The sequence below is a fragment of the Neolamprologus brichardi genome, chromosome 7, assembly GCF_056152115.1.
Source record: "Neolamprologus brichardi isolate AB-2024 chromosome 7, ASM5615211v1, whole genome shotgun sequence".
In the NCBI taxonomy this organism is placed as follows: Eukaryota; Metazoa; Chordata; class Actinopteri; order Cichliformes; family Cichlidae; genus Neolamprologus; species Neolamprologus brichardi.
In genome coordinates, this window is record NC_142110.1 from 37023832 (window position 1) to 37043163 (window position 19332).

The 19332-nt window shown below is 41.7% G+C and overlaps 2 protein-coding genes across 2 annotated transcripts; one reads left to right on the forward strand and one right to left on the reverse strand.

Moving 5' to 3' along the window:
• Positions 1-2360: 2360 nt before the first annotated feature.
• Positions 2361-14490, forward strand: LOC148102136 (NLR family CARD domain-containing protein 3-like). Its single transcript, XM_087843552.1, has 8 exons — positions 2361-2604; positions 3251-3292; positions 5065-5214; positions 5378-7178; positions 9836-10009; positions 10287-10460; positions 13631-13677; positions 13826-14490. Exons 1-8 carry the CDS (start codon positions 2361-2363, stop codon positions 14380-14382), a joined length of 3189 nt encoding a protein of 1062 aa, XP_087699678.1. The 3' UTR covers positions 14383-14490.
• A 3496-nt stretch (positions 14491-17986) lies between these two features.
• On the reverse strand, positions 17987-19094 carry LOC148102137 (uncharacterized). Its single transcript, XM_087843555.1, has 2 exons — positions 18730-19094; positions 17987-18639 (listed from the first exon to the last, which is right to left on the reverse strand). The coding sequence occupies exons 1-2, from the start codon at positions 18993-18995 to the stop codon at positions 18030-18032; spliced, it is 876 nt and encodes a 291-aa protein (XP_087699681.1). The 5' UTR covers positions 18996-19094; the 3' UTR covers positions 17987-18029.
• Between the last annotated feature and the right edge of the window lie 238 nt (positions 19095-19332).

Below are 19332 nucleotides of genomic sequence, written 5' to 3' on the forward strand. Positions count from 1 at the left end.
GTATCATTGCTTGGTAATATTGGTAATATTATTATAATAATATAATTATAATAATATAATAATGTAATATAATTGGTAATATTACAGTTCTAAAAATGATTCATTAAACATGTTTGTGGTTTTCACATGTTGTCCTTTTCTACTGTCAGCTGGGAGGACTTCAGTGAGCCTCCAAACATGGCTGCTGATGAGTTTTCCACACATCTGTACACATCTGTATGTTTCAGCTTTGTCCTTCAGTCACAACCTGGTTCATCTTCATCCTAACTTCCTGCTTCTATCATGGTTAAAGCTCATGAATCCTCTGGACATCAAACACTGATGGTGTTATTGGAGCTGAGTGCAGTTTGATGGCTTTATTATCCACGCTGTGACACATGGCAGCTGTCAGAGCAGAACACATGAAGTCAGCAGGTGTGTTTCAATTCAGCCTCTGCTTCCTCTGAAGGTCTATGACATCACAGCGAGGCTACGAAGGCCGTCCAGAATCCCGGGCTCCCACAAACATGTCCTCCTTCTCCCTGGATTTGAAGGACAGGTGGGCCCACCCTATCCCAAGATGCATTGCAGCGTGGTGGTGGAACATATATTTCGGTCCAGAGATGGAGCAGCGCTCTCTCTCTGAGTCTTTGAGGCATTTTTCTGTTTGAGTCTGGCTTCAGTTCAGTCTAATTTATCAGCTGTGACATCAGAGATTGTAGGGGAGGAACAGCCACACCCACAGGTGAGTTTCCCACCCAGAAACAGAGCGTGAACATCACCTCTGTCTGCGCTGTGTTGGTCACAAGCTTTGTTGCACTTTCATTCATGACTTCAACAGGTTGAAATGAGCTTTGAAGAAACATTCAGTGAAATAAAGCTTTCATCACAGGATTCATGTGAGCACCAGATGAACTTTGTACCAACAACATCTGGACACATCCAACATCTGGACACATCTAAAACCTGTCCCTGCAGGTTTTAGATGTGTCCTTGATCCATCACAGCTGATTTAAAGGGATAAATTACCTTCTCAACATGTCTTGAAGTTCTCCAGAGGCCTGGTAATGAACTAATCATGTGATTCAGGTGTATTGACCCAGGGTGATATCTAAAACCTGCAGGGACACCGGCCCTCGTGGACTGGGATTGGGGACCCCTGGTCTGAATGAAGCTCAGGTGTTGATGCTGCTCCCTGATTGGACGGTTGGTTTCAGCTCTGCTCTCAGTCTTTACTGCACAGGTGAAGGTAGAAAGTGTGACTGGATCTATAGACTGGAAACAGAGAAACATGCTGAACATTTGAAGCTTTGCAGCAGAAATGTTCATGTTACAAATACAGCAGAGCTGATCTGGGATCAGTGTGTTCACACCTGCAGCTACAACAAGGTTTCATGTCTCCACACGTCAGCATGTGAACTTTACTCTGACTCAGTCTGAGCAGTCAGACGGCATATTTTTAAAGTTAACACATCAGCATACACAGAGCTGAGCCCCTCCCACCTGTGCTGAGCTTCAGGTGGAGTCCCGCCTCCTTCCAGGAAGCAGCTCACCTGTGTGTCCATGTTTAGTGTCCAGGTGTGGAGTGGAGCTTGTTGTTGGTGTGTGAAGAAACTGTAAGTTTGCTTTGTTTCCTCCTTTAACAGTTTGTCTTCAGGAACTTTACTGTTTGTTCATGTTCACTCATGTTTGATTTCTTCACACAACAAACTGTGTGTGTTTGTATTTCCGGTCTCTCCATTAAAATCAGTGTGTAATGTTTCCTGGGTAACATCAGCTGTGTGCAGCTTAGTTCCAGCACAAATCTGCCGCTCCATAGTTCACGGTAACGGACTCACAGCTGGACCAACGAGGCCGAGTGTGTCCGCCACTCTGAGCTACGTTTGTGTTTGTGTTCTTGTAGTTTGTACTTTGTGAGTTCACTCAGAGTCCACAGAGGACGCAGCGTACGTGATGACGTCACAGTCCTTTACCTGCTTTACTGTCACTGTGATGAATATTTCCTGGTGGTTACCTGGTTTCAAGTTTCCTGCCAGAGCAAAGATACGTTTTTAAAATATGTTTTAAAGCAGATATTTGAGGTTTACACATCCATGTCTTCCCCTAAAAACATTATTCTTTGGGTGAATTCTGAGCTTTTTCTGGATACCATACATGTCCATATTTGCATAAAAGACCTGACAGTTGGAGGGTTAAACGGCAGTTCACCCCCTTTGTACTGGGGGCGCTGGGGCTCAAGAGGTAAAAAGAGACATGGCTCAATAAAAGCTCTGAGAACAAAACCTGAACTCAAACTGCTCAAACTCAAAATATTCTAAATAAGTAAATACAATGGACATGTGATGAGATTCATGTTCTCTCTCATGTTTTACAGTTGAAACATGGAGAAATCTGTTGAGGAGCAGTTACTGAACATTCTGGAAGATTTGGGAGAAGGGGAGCTGAAACTTTTCCACTGGTACCTGGAGAAAGGACCCGGAGGTGATTTCACAACCATCAAAAAGAGCCGACTGGAGAAAGCAAGGAAGGATGGACGTCATGAAACTGTAAATCTTATGATGGAGACATACACTACTCACCATGTAATGGAGGTGGCGGAGTTGATTTTAAAGAAGATGAATGAAGGTCAGTCAGAGAAAAAAGACATGAAACACTCAGTGCAGTATCAGGACAACACTGTCACAGTTTATGGATTGAAAACCGAGGCTGTTCTAGTCTGAACTTTCAATTGTGTGTCTTTTCTCTTCTAATTTTGTTTGAGTACAAATATTATATTTAGACATCTTGATGCATGCTCAAACATCCAGGTAAGTAAATCTCCAAAAGTTGATTTCTTTTTCATCTGGATGTAGCGTTTTCAGTGGGAGAAACATTTCGTACATCTGTCACCATCTTACAGTGCTGTGATTGCAGCCATTCCCCAACTCTCTGTGAATGGTACTCATGGCCATTGATCAGTGGTCTTTAATCAGTGGGTTTTGGTCAGTGGGTTTTGGTCAATGGTCATGAGAATTTGCATAATCCCGATGAAGAAACTGACCTCCCAGCCCATTGTTCCTTCACTGGTCTGGTTTCAGTCATTATCCAAATGTACTGTTTATAAGATTGGGTAAAGCTGCAGTCAGTGACGAAACATTTCTCCCACTGATAACGCTACATCCAGATCAACAGAATCAACTTTTGGAGATTATATTTAGAGTATTTTGAAGCCATGCAGGTCTTCATTGTTAAACAAACAGTTTCTGATTCATGGTGCACTTTACTCCAACAGGGAAACCCTCAGCCCAGGCATCTTCATCCTGTTTATCACAAGGTAATAATTCTTTAGTTTGTCTCAGGAGCCATTGGTAAGGTAGAAACACTTGAAGCCTGAATTGACCAAAAAGAACTCAGGTTGTTTCCATGTGGTATCTCTGTATCCTCAGCTCTGCAGTGTAAGTAAGCTCTGAGCCCCAGTTAATGAACAGCTGCCAATAAGTATAACAGCAGTTACCTACCATACTTTCTTTATTTATAATACACTTTAAAACAGCCATAGGTGACACAAAGTGCTGTACATTGAAACTAAATAATAACAATACATGAGATATAAAAAAAACAATTAAAAAGATCAAATAACTAAAACAGACCGAGTCTCACTGGGTCAGAAAGAATAAAAACTTTTTTAAAGATGTGTTTTTGAAGTGGACAGTGAAGGGGCCCCTCTAACATCTAACAGCAAGTTAATCCATAACTTATGAACAATGATAGAGAAGGCCAGGACCCATCTGAGTGAGCTGGTCAGCTGACCTGAGAGACTGACGAGGTGTGTAGGCGTGAAGAAGGTAAGGCAGGGCAAGTCTGTGAAAAATGTAAAACTGAACATAACAATTTGAAAATGAACTCTAAAATATACAGGCAGCCAGTGGAGTGAGGCTAGGAGACAGGGGTAATGCTCTCCTTTACAGGTTCTTCTTAAAAGTCATGCAGCGGTGTTTTGAACCAGCTGAGCATGCGAGAGTAATGACTGACTTCCAGATAAAGTCAATTACAGTAGTCCAGATGGGATGAAATAAAAGTATGGATCATTGTTTCAAAGTGCTGCCTAGAAACCACATGTTGTACTGTGTGTGTATGGTTGTGTGTGTGACAAAAAAAAAATGTTGAATTTGAAAGAAAACATTTCACTGCTGCCTGTTGCCTAAAATGCCTAAAATGATAAAAACCCAAGGTCAGTAATAATAGGTTTAAAATATACTTCCCAAATCAACAAAAAAGGACTCATATGGGCCACTAGGCCCAAACATTATCACCTCTGTTTTATTGCTTTGAGTGTTCTGGGAGAGTAGAGAAGCAGTATATATGAATCAGTCCATTTAAAATGTAAAGAAAGAAAAATATATAGCCATGGCCCTAAAATTAACCCCCTGGGAGGCCACATGACCGACAAGCAGCAGATAAATCAGAACTAAGAAGGTTCACAGAGAAAGTTCTCTCTGCCAGATAATACCTAAACCATTTAAGTTCAGTGCCACTAATGCCCAATAGGACATTTAATCAAGATATTAGAATATTGTGGTCTACTGTTTCAAAGGCAGCGGTCAATTCAATCAAAACCAAAACAATGTGGTTCTGGTTTTGCACTTCTAGGCACTTGTTTTGATGGTTTACTGTTTTAGTTTCAGTTTTGAATTTTAAATTTAAATGTAATCTTCATTAAGCTTTAGGTTAGTCCCCTGTCTCATACTTCGTATATTAGTTAATTTGTTTTAACTTCTGTCTACTTGCTACCAACTTTTTGTCTAGTTTGGTTTTTATTTTTGACTGTTGATGATTACCTTTACCTATTTATCATCAGGGCTTTGATGTCTACAAACTGTTTAAATATAAAGAAAAACATTATTTTAACTCCCATGAAGTTAAAATTTCTCACAAAGTAACTTAGATAAACATCTGACATGATGTGATGGTGAATTATTAATAAATACAAAAAAGGCTTCAGTTACACACGATGCTGTAAAAAAACAGACACACAAAAAACAAACCATGCAACAGCTTAATAATGCTGTGATGGATCTGTTGTTATGTTTTTGTTTGTTTTTCTAGAGTCATATCAAAAGTGTGAGCCTAAACTCGATTCAAAACAAATGAAAAAGTTCAACTATAATAATTCAAGCAAGGAGTCATTTCTGAAGATCACAGCAACCATCCTGAAGAGAATGAAGCTGAATAAGCAGGCTGATCATCTGCTGAGCAGTAAGAGGATATCTATAAATATATAATGGAAAAACTAAACATTTAATAATGTTGAAAGACCTTGACCTGATTCTTCACAAGCACATATTTTGGGCAGGAAAGAAAAGGTCATGTACCTTTGATAAATAGTTAAATTATATATATCTTTCCTTTATTTCTATAGGAACTCCCAGTGGACGTTGTGGGCATAAACTTAAATCTGCACTGAAGAGGAAGTTCCAGTGTGTGTTTGAGGGCATCGCTAAAGCAGGAAACCCAACCCTTCTGAATCAGATCTACACAGAGCTCTACATCACAGAGGGAGGGACTGCAGAGGTCAATGATGAACATGAGGTCAGACAGATTGAAACAGCATCCAGGAAACCAGACAGACCAGAAACAAGAATCAGACAAGAAGACATCTTTAAAGACACACCTGGAAGAGATGAACCAATCAGAACAGTGCTGACAAAGGGAGTGGCTGGCATTGGGAAAACAGTCTTAACACAGAAATGCAGCCTGGACTGGGCTGAAGGCAAAGCCAACCAGGACATCCAGTTCATATTTCCATTCACTTTCAGAGAGCTGAATGTGCTGAAAGAGGAAAAGTTCAGCTTGGTGGGACTTGTTCATCACTTCTTTACTGAAACCAAAGAAGCAGGAATCTGCAGCTTTGAAGACTTCCAGGTTGTGTTCATCTTTGATGGTCTGGATGAGTGTCGACTTCCTCTGGACTTCCACAAAACTACAATCCTAACTGACCCTAGAAAGTCCACCTCAGTGGATGTGCTGCTGATAAACCTCATCAGGGGGAAACTGCTTCCCTCTGCTCGCCTCTGGATAACCACACGACCTGCAGCAGCCAATCAAATCCCTCCTGACTGTGTTGGCATGGTGATTGAGGTCAGAGGGTTCACTGACCCACAGAAGGAGGAGTACTTCAGGAAGAGATTCAGAGATGAGGAGCAGGCCAGCAGGATCATCTCCCATGTCAAGACATCACGAAGCCTCCACATCATGTGTCACATCCCAGTCTTCTGCTGGATCACTGCTACAGTTCTGGAGGATGTGCTGGAAACCAGAGAGGGAGGACAGCTTCCCAACACCCTGACTGAGATGTACATCCACTTCCTGGTGGTTCAGGCCAAAGTGAAGAAGGTCAAGTATGATGGAGGAGCTGAGACAGATGCACACTGGAGTCCAGAGAGCAGGAAGATGATTGAGTCTCTGGGAAAACTGGCTTTTGATCAGCTGCAGAAAGGAAACCTGATTTTCTATGAATCAGACCTGACAGAGTGTGGCATCAATATCAGAGCAGCCTCAGTGTACTCAGGAGTGTTCACACAGATCTTTAAAGAGGAGAGAGGACTGTACCAGGACAAGGTGTTCTGCTTCATCCATCTAAGTGTTCAGGAGTTTCTGGCTGCTCTTCATTTCCATCGGACCTTCATCAACTCTGGAGTCAATCTGCTGGAAGAACAACAAACAACGTCCATGTGGTCTAAATTATTTGATAAACCAAAACTCCAATCTCTCCACCAGACTGCTGTGAACAAGGCCTTACAGAGTCCAAATGGCCACCTGGACTTGTTCCTCCGCTTCCTCCTGGGTCTTTCAATGCAGACCAATCAGACTCTCCTACGAGGTCTGCTGACACAGACAGGAAGTAGCTCACTGACCAATCAGGAAACAGTCCAGTACATCAAAGAGAAGCTCAGTGAGAATCTGTCTGCAGAGAAAAGCATTAATCTGTTCCACTGTCTGAATGAACTGAATGATTGTTCTCTACTGGAGGAGATCCAACTGTCCCTGACATCAGGACGTCTCTCCACAGATAAACTGTCTCCTGCTCAGTGGTCAGCTCTGGTCTTCATCTTACTGTCATCAGAAAAAGATCTGGATGTTTTTGACCTGAAGAAATTCTCTCCTTCAGAGGAGGCTCTTCTGAGGCTGCTGCCAGTGGTCAAAGCCTCCAACAAAGCTCTGTAAGTAAATCTGTGATCATGTTTATTTTTAAAATGTTGATTAAAAGTGGTCATAGATTTCTTCCATGACAGATATATTTTAACTTGAATGAACGTTTGATACAGCCTTTAAACACTTAAGGAGCTTAAAATGTTTTGATCTATGAACCCACATTAAACACTCTAGTTAAACTCTAAAAACAGAACATTAAAATCTGTATGTCTGCAAATTTGATGTGAGCATGCGTGGAGATCTGAGGTTGGTTGGTAGGATGGACCCATGTGCAGAGTCACATGTGTGCTAATATTTCCTTGTTTGGATTTTTGAGAATTTGGTTCTTTTGTCGTTTCTCTCGGTATGTAGCCTTGGGCTGGTTCACCTGAATCAGGGGTGTCCAGGCTGCTGGGTGTGGTGTGTTGATTGTTATTTATTGATATATATTATTTCTGTTCTAGAATTAATTAAAATATCAACATTTTAGTAATTTGGGTTGTTTTTGTTCATTATTAACACGAACACAGTTGAAAGTAACTGCATTGTTGGGATTGTCTAAATGATTAGTAGGAACTACTTCTTCCACCTGTCACAATGATGTGTGAAATACAGCTGTAAAAATACTTCACAGCTGACGTGTGCTCGCTCACTCAGGTGATGATCATAAGCCAGTCATGTGTGAAGATATTTCAGCTCCACAAACTGCCAAGATGCTAGTTGTGAGAAATGTGGCAGGGGTGAAAAACTCTTCCAACACAAATAAAAGTAAATCTTAACACAGAGTAGTGCTGCAGGCAGGTTCTATCCCAGTATAGAGGGAGGAAATATGTAGCTGGCAGTGTTGTATAGCACGGTTACTGAATTTTGTAAAGTGACTTAAATCCAGGCTCTGGGTTTTTCTGTCTACGTTTTAAATGATGGGAATTCACTGCATCTTTAAAACTACAAATCCCATTTGTTCAAATTGTAGATATTGCAGTCCTGTAGATATTGTAGCTATTTAAAAAATATACAGTGTACTGGGAGTAAAACAGCAGCTGTTGGCTTTAAGCAACAAAAATACAATTCAAAATATTTAATATAGGAAAGAGACAGAAAATAACACCATCCATCCATCCATCCATCCATTTTCTTCCGCTTATCCAGGGCCGGGTCGTGGGGGCAGCAGCCCAAGCAGAGAAGCCCAGACCTGCCTCTCCCCAGCCACCTCCTCCAGCTTGTCTGGGGGAACACCAAGGTATTCCCAGGCCAGCTGAAGGATATAATCTCTCCACCGTGTCCTGGGTCTGCCCTGGGGCCTCCTCCCAATGGGACATGCCCAGAACACGTTGCCCAGGAGGCATCCTTGTCAGATGCCCAGACCACCTCAACTGACTCATTTCAATGGCCTTTCCGGATGGCTGAACTCCTCTCCCTATCTCTAAGGGAGAGGCCAGCCACCCTTCGGAGGAAGCCCATTTCCGCCGCTTGTATCCATGATCTCGTTCTTTAGGTCACTACCCACAGCTCGCGACCATAGGTGAGGGTAGAGACATAGATCGATGGGTAAATTGAGAGCTTCGCTTTTGCGCTCAGCTCTCTCTTCACCAGGATGGATCGGTACATGGTCTGCATCACTGCGGCCACAGCACTAATCTACCTTTTGTTCTCCTGCCTCCTTCTCCCATTGCTCGTGAACAAGACCCCGAGATACTTAAACTCCTCCACTTGGTGCAGGAACTTGTCCCTGACCCGGAGTGGGCACTCCACCCTAAGGACCATGGCCTCAGATTTGGAGGTGCTGATCCTAATTCCCGCTGCCTCACACTTGGCTGAAAACCGTTCCATCACCCGATGAAGCCAACAGAACCACATCATCTGCGAAAAGCAGAGATGAGATTCTGAGACCCCCCCAGGTGAAAGCCTTCCGCCACTTGGCTACGCCTAGAAATTCTGTCCATAAAAATTATGAACAGAATCAGTGACAAAGGGCAGCCCTGGCGGAGCCCATCACCCACCGGACTTATTACTATCACACTTATTGCCGGCTATGCCAACCAAGCTCTTGCAATGGTTGTAAAAGGATCGAATGGCCCTTAGCAATGGGCCATAAAATGTTTCTCAGCTTTATTTTTTTCAGTCACATCTGTTTTTGATTATTAATTGAATATTTTAAAATTCAGGCTTTTTATGTTATAAAAAACATCATATTTTCTTATGATGTCTTGTATTGATTCTGAAGGAATAGTTTTCATCAGTATCGCAGATACCAGCCTGAATTTTACTTTGTATTGGATCAGAAAGGAAATCAGTGGCATCACACATCACTTACAGCAACTTCAGTACCACTTCATTTTAATAAACTGGGGGGAGGTGCACCAAGATTCAGTATGAGATAAAGAATTATTTTTAACTGTAAGGTTGGAGAAATCTGTTGTTGGAAATTGGAAGAACAGGTCATCTTAAAAATCACTGCATTGTAGTTTTATTCAGGCCCCTTCAATCTGTGATCGCTGTTACTTTGCATTGTAAATGCTACTATTACAAAAGTCACAAATATTAGTGTATGTGTGTGTTATTGGGTAATAAACCAAAAGAACAGAATCTACCAGCACCTCACTGATTTCTGCTTAAAAACAACAAAAAAAGCAATAAAGCTCTGATTTGTTTTGTTGATCTTGTCTCCCTTCCCGCTTGATTTCAGACTGAGTGGTTGTAACCTGTCAGACAGAAGCTGTGAAGCTCTGTCCTCAGTCCTGAGCTCCCAATCCTCCTGTCTGACAGAGCTGGATCTGGGTAACAACAACCTGCAGGATTCAGGAGTGAAGCTTCTGTCTGCTGGGATGAAGAGTCAATACTGCAAACTGGAAACGCTGAGGTCAGATCAAGCGATATCAATTTTTCTTTCATCAATTAACGTCATTTAATCAATTTCATTTGGAAAAAAATTAACATTGTGTGTATGTTTTTTTTTTTTTAATTAATCCATCCAAGTCACAGTAAACTGCCACATTTGTCTTTTGTAACATAAGGTAATAAGGATTCCAGCATGTCCTGAAACAGTGTTGAAATATTGTAAATGTAGTAGCTCCTCATGGCACCATGAATATACTTTAACACAAGTGTTTCATGTCTTCTTGTCATCATTTTTTCAGACTGAGTGGCTGTAATCTGTCAGACAGAAGCTGTGAAACGCTGTCCTCAGTGCTGAGCTCCCAGTCCTGTATTCTGAGAGAGTTGGACCTGGGTAAAAACAACCTGCAGGATTCAGGACTGAAGCTTCTATTTTCTGCAGTGGAAAGTCCAAAGTGTACACTTGGAATTCTCAGGTCAGGATTCAGTCTTTTCTTTTGATGATTTTAGTTGATAAATGGCTTACTCCTTTGCAACAGACATGATTTTTCAAATCACCTTATATCTAACCCAGAGGTCCTGTGATTTACTACAAAATCAAAGTAGTAAAACACAGGACCTCTTAATATTTACCTAAGAGAACATATACATTCAAGTTTCAGCACAAAAATATTAATCAAATTTTTTCCCTGGATCATGTGTGTACCCTCCTGGTTGGAGCTCTAGCAGCCTGTATCAGTGAATGTGACTTTAAATGAAATTGCTGCCCCTTTCAGGAAGAGGTTTGAGTGACAAACAAAACAGCAAATATGAGCAATGTATGTGTCTGAGACTACACAGATACAGACCTGAATGAGACACTAACTTTGTCTCTGAGAGATAACTTTTATTATTAAATACACTTCATTTCTCATCTGTGTAGAGAATGTAGAGTTTGACATGCTAATATTACAAAATGCAAAATCACACTGAGTCACAAAGAAATTGTTTTGGAGTATTTATGGTTCAGCTGATGAAATTGTTCAAATAAACCAGTAATTTACACAGAAACAGCTCAAGTGAAACTTTTTCGGGGGACTTACCACTAAGCTTGTCCTGGTACACTGTAGACCCCAGCTTCTATGGACCGTGTGCTTAAGTTCTGTGCTGCTCTGATTTATTGCCCGTGCTGTCTTTCAGTTCAGCTTTGTTGAGCCTCTGGTAGGATTTTTGAATGTCAGACACTTTTTTTTACATGACCTGTGTATTTGAAAAATGGGGCACAAAATTTTTTTGCCGCTTTCTGGAAAGTGCGTCTAAGAAGACCCAATGGAGAAAGTGAAGAGAAAAATCAAAGATTAAGAAGAAGAAAATGGCAGAGGCAGTTTCTCTTGGACTGCCTGCAGATGTGGCAAGACTCTAGAAGCAGGGATGATTGGAGAAAATGTAAAGAGGCCATATGATAAACCAGGAGATGAATACTCTGGTATTCTAGGGATAATGGGAGTGAGAGGGAGAGATGCCAGTAAATGATTTCAAGGATAAATTTCAGAGAATCAGAGCTAAGAAACCAAAGCAAGTGGGGAACTAAAAACAAGTGGACAGACTCATAATTAGGCCAAAGACACATTAAAGGAATTATTACAGGTTTAGAAACAGGGATGGATATGAAGGAGCTTAGCATGAATTTGCATTGAGGGAAAAATAGCAATGAGCATCAGAGGTGAGGAAACAGTTAGTAAAACTAAAAGGATGTACTGGCAGGAATACTGCAGTACTTTAGGAAGAACTACACCAATTCAGAATGTGTGGAGTACAGTTAAGAACATGAATGCAGACAGGAAACAACAGCAGTGTTCGTAAAGTAAATTCAAACTCCTTCATTAAATGCAGCTGGTTGAGTTGAAAACAATGGAGAATGATTCTGTTAAGTTGTTTATTCTCTATAGAAATGGAGCAGAAGGAGTACATGCAGAGCTGGACGTGGGCTGTATATACATGCGTGTATCTGTGTTGTCTGTGAGCAGAGAAAACAAAGCGCTTTTGATTCTCCCACAATGAGTGAAATATAAATGTAGTTTACATAATACCTATTAAACAGTTGAAATAATAATGATGCTGTTAGCTTCAACAACAACTCCTCTCGACACACATTAACAGGCCATGCAATAAACTAATAACCCCAAAGGTCCTGACAGGTAATAAACCTGTTATTACTTACAGTGGCTTCATAAACCCACTGATGGAAATGTCCAGTGTATCCTAAGCCAGCCAGTCCTGTTACTGCAATTAACGTCTTCACCAGAAAGTGTCACCATCAGGCTTCAACAGCAGTTTCCAGTATTAATAGTATTAATGGGCTACAGGTAGTATGGATAGGAAAATGTAGAGATGCTGGGCAAACAATGTGATCAAATCCACAGTGGGACTAATTGAACTAATGACGGCAGATGTGAGAGAACAAAAATGAATCATATTGAAATGTTAAATCAGGAAAATCCTGGAGAGGAGGATAGTTCTAATATTCAGTTTGTAATGTTTGAATTCAAAGCAGCTCTTAAATGCATAAAAATGACTTCACCTGGGAAGGATCAGGTGTGCTACATCATGATGAAGCAGTTAGAGGATGCTCTGCTGCTCTTCTATAATAGAATATATCAGGAAGCTGGAAAGAACTGTGAAACCAGGGAAAGACCCCACTAAGACCACAGGTTATAGGCCTACAGCTCTAACATCTCATCCAGGGAAACATCTCATGGAAAGAATGACAGTGGACAGACTGATGTATGTTACGCAAAGAAGGCAGCTGTTTGCACCTTCTCAGCAGGGGGAGGAACACCATGGACCCAGCAGTCAGAGTCAGAGATAAGGAAAGCTCAGTGCATTAGGAGATGAGGTGTGGTTCGTATTAGCCAACTTAAATGATGGAAATGAAAGAGCTGTTCCTGGTTAATATTCTGTGTTTGCTAACAGTATTACAGACCCAGGCCTAATCTGTTGTCTGTTAACATGTCCAATATCTCCTCATTTATTGGTGGATAATCCACTAACATGTTTTAATGCACAAGTTCATGTGATTTCTGTGTGCTGATAACAACCAGTCTGTTCTGTGTGGAAATAAAATAACTCAATGAAACCAGACGAGGTCATTTCTGGAGACGTTGTGGTGGGATTGTTGCTCCTGCCGGACTCGTTCTGCGGCTCGCTGCTGCTGATACAAAGTTGGAGGTAAACAGGTCGGCTAAAAAAGCTGAAGGGAGATGGCTCATAAAAAAGTGACCGCCACTTTATTAGGTCACAGGTGTACTGTACCTGAGACAGTGGCCACTGTGTACCTAATAAAGTTGCAGCCATGTTAAATGTGTTTCCAAGAGGAGAAAACCAGCTGGCAGCAAAGGCAGGGAGGTGTCCTTTCCACCGAAACAGAAGAGGAATATAATGATAATGAAGGTCACAGTTTGAATCAGTCATATTTCATTCAATACAGTGATGTACTGATCTAGGATTAGTCCAATCATCAGCAGTTTGATCCACGTATGGATTGAAGTGTATTTGTGAAAATGTTGGACTTTTCCTTTATCAGTGTGTAACAGTGTGTGTATGAGAGCCATGTAATGTCCATGTGTGCATGCTGCCTGTGCTGCTCTGACCCCCCTCCTCCTTTCAGGGTGGAGCCTGCTGGAGTCCGATGGTTGAGACCAGGTCTGAGGAAGTGTAAGTGTGTTTTTAATGGGATTCATGAAAACAAAGCAGCACACATTCAACCATCTTTATCATGTCAGGAGTCATCATCAAAGTGTCAATCAATGAACAGATGATGGATCAATAACTGCAGCTGGATTGTGTTTGTTCTCTCCATCAGATTCCTGTCAACTCACAATCGACACAAACACAGTGAACACAAACCTCCAACTGTCTGACAACAACAGGAAGGTGACACGTGTGGAGGAGGTTCAGTCATATCCTGATCATCCAGACAGATTTGATGTTCGTCAGCTGCTGTGTAGAAATGGTCTGACTGGTCGCTGTTACTGGGAGGTCGAGTGGAGAGGAAACGTTTCTATATCAGTGAGTTACAGAAGAATCAGAAGGAAAGGACGCAGTAATGACTGTGTGTTTGGATACAATGATCAGTCCTGGAGTCTGAACTGCTCTGATGATGGTCCTCAGTCTGTCTGTCACAATAACATACATGTTTGGCACAATTACAGAGTAACATCCATCTCCCCCTCCTCCTCCTCCTCCTCTGTCTCTAACAGAGTAGCAGTGTATGTGGACTGTCCTGCTGGCACTCTGTCCTTCTACAGAGTCTCCTCTGACACTCTGATCCACCTCAACACCTTCAACACCACATTCACTCAAACTCTTTATCCTGGGTTTAGAGTCTGGTTTCCTGGTGCCTCAGTGTCCCTGTGCTGAGTGGGGTGTAAAGAGTGTCTCCTGTTACAGAAACACTCTGACTGTTGAACAGATAGTTCAGTCTGTACATGTCTGTCTCTTTCACTCACAAACACGTTTTCAGATTCATGGATTCAATCAGTTGATGTTTGAAACTTCTAAATGATTCCTTGTAAACTTATTTCTCTTCAGTCACAAACAAACAGGAAGTGATGTCACATGTGTTCCTGTCCACACAGCAGAATGAGTCTATTGCTGACAGTGATGTACAAACAGAGTGAGCATTTCTGAGGCCCAAAATAAACTGAGTAGTTCACTGAATGAACAATGGACTGTGAGCTCAGTTCCTTCATCATTAGGCAAGGCAAGGCAAGGCAAGGCAAGGCAAGTTTATTTGTATAGCACAATTCAACAACAAGGTGATTCAAAGTGCTTTACAGAGACATTAGAAACAAAAACAAATAAAAGCATGATTTAAAATTGATTAAAACAAGCAAACAAACTAACTAATTAACAAACAAACAAACAAACAAACAAAACAGTATATAAAATCAAAACAGATAAAATCAGAACAGTAGATAAAATCAGTTGTTAAAATGTAAGTTTTGAAATTTAAGCTTAAGTGCGGATTTGGTGCTTTATTCAAATGCAGCTGAGAACAGGTGAGTCTTCAACCTGGATTTAAATAAACTGAGTGTTTCAGCTGATCGGAGGCTTTCTGGGAGTTTGTTCCAGATATAAGGAGCATAAAAGCTGAATGCGGCTTCTCCGTGTCTGGTTCTGACTCTGGGAACTGATAAAAGACCGGATCCATATGACCTGAGGGATCTGGAAGGTTCATACTGGGTCAGGAGGTCACTGATGTATTTTGGTCCTAAACCATTCAGAGCTTTATAGACCAGCATCAGAACTTTAAAGTCTATCCTCTGACAGGCAGCCAGTGTAAAGACCTCAGAGCTGGACTGATGTGGTCCACTTTTTTGGTCTTAGTGAGGACTCGAGCAGCAGAGCTCTGAATGAGCTGTAGTTGTCTGACTGATTTTTTAGGTAGACCTGTAAAGATGCTGTTACAGTAATCAAGCCTACTAAAGATGAATGCATGGACTAGTTTTTCCAGGTCCTGTTGAGACATCAGATCTTTTATCCTTGATATATTCTTGAGGTGATAGTAAGCTGATTTTGTTATTGTCTTAATGTGTTTTTCTAAGTTTAGGTCTGCATCCATCACTACACCCAAATTTCTCGCCTGGTTTGTTGTTTTTAGATATATAGATTGAAGTTCTCTGGTGACTGTAATCGTTTTTCTTTGGCTCCAAAGACTATTACCTCAGTTTTGTTTTTGTTTAGCTGGAGAAAATTGTGGCACAACCAGTCATTAATTTCCTCAATGCATTTACCAAGAGCCTGTACAGGGCCTCGGTCTCCTGGTGACATTGTGATATATATTTGTGTGTCATCTGCATAGCTATGGTAGTTTATTTTGTTGTTCTTTATAATCTGTGCCAGTGGGAGCATGTAAATGTTAAACAGAAGGGGTCCCAAGATGGAACCTTGGGGAACTCCACATGTGATACTTGTCTGCTCAGATGTGAAGTTACCTATTGATACAAAGTATTTCCTGTTTTCTAAGTATGTTTTGAACCAGTTTAGTACAGTTCCTGAAAGACCTGTCCAGTTCTCCAGTCATTTGAGTAATATGTTGTGGTCAACTGTATCAAATGCTGCACTGAGATCCAGTAAAACTAAGACTGACATTTTTCCACTGTCTGTATTCAGACATATGTCATTAAACACTTTGGTCAGAGCGGTTTCAGTGCTGTGGTTCTGTCTAAAACCTGACTGGAAGGCATCATAGCAGTTATTCTGTTTTAAGAAGTAATTGAGCTGTTGAGAAACTGCTTTTTCAATGATCTTTCTTAAAAATGGGAGATTTGAGATCGGCCTGTAGTTGTTCATTTGTGTCTTGTCAAGATTGTCCTTTTTTAGTATAGGTTTTATTACAGCAGTTTTTAGTGATTCTGGAAACACACCTGATAATAAAGAAAAATTGACGATCTGTAACAGGTCTGACTCTAAAGTCTTTGAGACCTTTTTGAAAAAACTTGTTGGCAGGACATCTAAACAGCAAGAGGAGGAGTTCAGTTGACCTAAGATGTCCTCCAGGTCTTTGCTGTTAATCGGGTGAAACTGTTTCATGGTGTTTGAACAGTTTTTCGGTGGACACAGTACATATTCTGGATCTGCTGTTGATGTACCAATTGCTTGTCTAATCTTTTGGATTTTTTCTGTGAAGAATTTGGCAAAGTCATTGCAGGTCATGGTTGAAGTTCAGCTGCCACTGATACAGGAGGGTTTGTTAGCCTGTCAACTGTAGAAAATAAGACCCGAGCATTATGACTGTTTTTGGTGATGATGTCAGAGAAGTAGGACCTCCTTGCACTCCTCAGTTGTAAATTATAATTGTGAAGTTTCTCTTTATAGATGTCATAATGAACCTGGAGGTTTGTTTTTCTCCATCTGCACTCAGCTTTCCTACACTCTCTTTTTTCATTTTTCACTAGTGTGGAGTTTTTCCATGGAGACTTTTTCGTTCCAGAGATAACCTTCACCTTAATGGGAGGAATTGTATCCATTATATTTAACATTTTAGCATTGAAGCTATTGACGAGCTCATTAACTGAACCTCTGGACAGGTCAAGTGTTAATGGGAAGACCTGGTTAAATATCTCACTACTGTATTCAGTTATACACCGTTTTGTGATCACTGCTGTTGATATATTTGTGTGGGCTGAGATTTTACTTTCAAAGAAAACACAGTAATGATCAGACAGGCCCACATCAGACACAGTAACCTTTGAAATGCTCAGGCCCTTGGAGATCAGTAGGTCAAGAGTGTGTCCTCTATTATGTGTGGGCTCTGTTACATGCTGAGTCAGCCCAAAGTTGCCCAGAGTGTTACTCAGGTCTTTAGTCCCTTTATCCTGGGGGTTGTCCACATGGATGTTAAAATCCCCAACAATAATTACACAGTCGAAATCAACACAGATCACAGACAGCAGTTCACTGAGATCATTAAAAAAGTCTGTGCAGTATTTGGGAGGCCTGTAAACATTAAGAAACACAACTTTGGATGGGGCCTTCAGCTGTAAAGCCACATATTCAAAAGACTGAAAACTTCCAGGAGGTAGCTGCTTACATTGAAATGATTCATTAAATAAGACAGCAACCCCTCCTCCTCTCCTGCTCACCCTGGCCTCACTGATAAAACTGTAGTTAGGAGGGGTCGTCTCGATGAGAACAGCTCCACTGTTACTTTGGTCCAACCAAGTTTCAGTTAAAAACATAAAATCAAGGCTGTGCTCAGTGATTAAATCATTAATTAAAAATGTTTTCCCAGCTAAAGATCTAACGTTTAATAAAGCCAACTTTAGTGTTTTAGAGGTATTACTTGCCCCCTCGTGTTTGGGAGCAGTCTGTGGCACACGAGGTATGTTTACTATATTTAAAGGTCTTTTAGAGTGCAGCTCTCTGTGTTTTGACCAGGCCACATGTCTCCTTCTCTCACCTAAAAGTACAGAAATGTTAAAACCTTATAGTAAACAGGGTCCCAGCTTCTCCTGGGAAAAGTCACCACTGCCATAATCCTCGCAGCCCGGACCCTCCACACATCACACATCAGACTGCGGAGACAGAGCATGAAGGTGGTAAGGAGGAACTAAGGGGGGCGGGGCTGGGCAATGTGACTTCGATTGCTCTGTTGAGGGTGGGGCTCGATGGCGAACCTTTGGCTGCTCTGGTGGGGGGTTTATGGGGGACAAAAAGGGATTGGGCCGGGGGGTAGATCTGAGCCCAGCATTGACCCGCTCCATCATCTCCTCAGTGAATTTCAGGTGTGGGGAGGAGGAGGGAGAAAGGGAAGGGGAGGAGGGTGATGGCCTGTCAGGGGTTTGGGGGACTGGGGAAGATTGTGGTCCCTGGTCCTGGTCGTTGGTGTTATTGAGAGAGTTGGAGGCAAATAGGGACCCCTCTTCTTGCCTCAGATGTCTCTCCTTTCTGAGGCTCTTCCCGGGTGGGGGCAGATGGAGCTCCTCCTCAAGGTTTCTGCTTGGCTTTGTCTGTTCTTGGAGTACTGTTTGTTCCTCTTTATGAGATAACTCCTCGTTTATCTCAGCCTTGGCACCAAGCACAGATGGATGACGTATGGAATAAAACAAGTTGGAGGTGAACAGTTTCACCCCTGACTTGTTAAAATTAAATCCATTTGCTTTAAACAGATGCCTGCGTTCCCAAAAAATATTAAAGTTGTTGATAAAATGCACTGAGTGGTCAGTACATGCTGATATGAGCCATTTATTCAGTGTAAACAACCTGCTGAATCTCTCGTCTCCTCCTCTGACGGGCGGTACAGGTCCACTGATGAGTACAGCTGCATTCAGAGAGTTTACAGTATTTAATAATCCAGTAAAGTCCCGCTTCAGAACCTCCGACTGTTGTTTGGACACATCGTTTGACCCTGTATGCAGAACAATGTTTGTCACAGTTGGATATTCATCTGCAATTTGAAGAATTCTCTCCTTCAGGTTGTTGACCATATCCATAGGAAAGCAGAGGACTTTAGTGTTCTTACCGCACATCCTTTGTACATCCTTTACGGCAGAGTCACCCACAATCAGAGTTTCAGGCCTAGCCTTTAGCTTTCCCTGTGGCCTTTTACTTTTCAGTAGATTTTCAGACCTTACTTCGCTACTTTTAGATGGATGGTTGTCCGATATAGATCCAGGGTCCTTTGATAGTGGAGCAAATCTGTTCTGCAGTTTCACATTCAGTTGTTTTGGAGGTTTGTTGTTAACCTTCCTATTCACGGTTGTCCAGTCCTGTTTCCTCTCGTATACAGGGGTAGAAGAGCTTCTCTGTCTCGTAGGAAGTGAAGGCCAGTCGGTTTCAGAGATTTCAGCTCGCTGTGCTCTGCCT

Excerpts from the sequence above, each read along its gene's own strand:
- LOC148102136 (XM_087843552.1), top strand. The coding sequence starts at position 2,361 with ATGGAGAAATCTGTTGAGGAGCAGTTACTGAACATTCTGGAAGATTTG. Across the intron at positions 3,293-5,064 it reads TTCATCCTGTTTATCACAAG|AGTCATATCAAAAGTGTGAG; the intron begins GTAATAATTCTT and ends TTGTTTTTCTAG. Across the intron at positions 7,179-9,835 it reads AAAGCCTCCAACAAAGCTCT|ACTGAGTGGTTGTAACCTGT; the intron begins GTAAGTAAATCT and ends GCTTGATTTCAG.
- LOC148102137 (XM_087843555.1), bottom strand. The coding sequence starts at position 18,995 with ATGTGCGGTAAGAACACTAAAGTCCTCTGCTTTCCTATGGATATGGTC. Across the intron at positions 18,640-18,729 it reads GGAGACGAGAGATTCAGCAG|GCATCTGTTTAAAGCAAATG; the intron begins GTTGTTTACACT and ends TTGGGAACGCAG.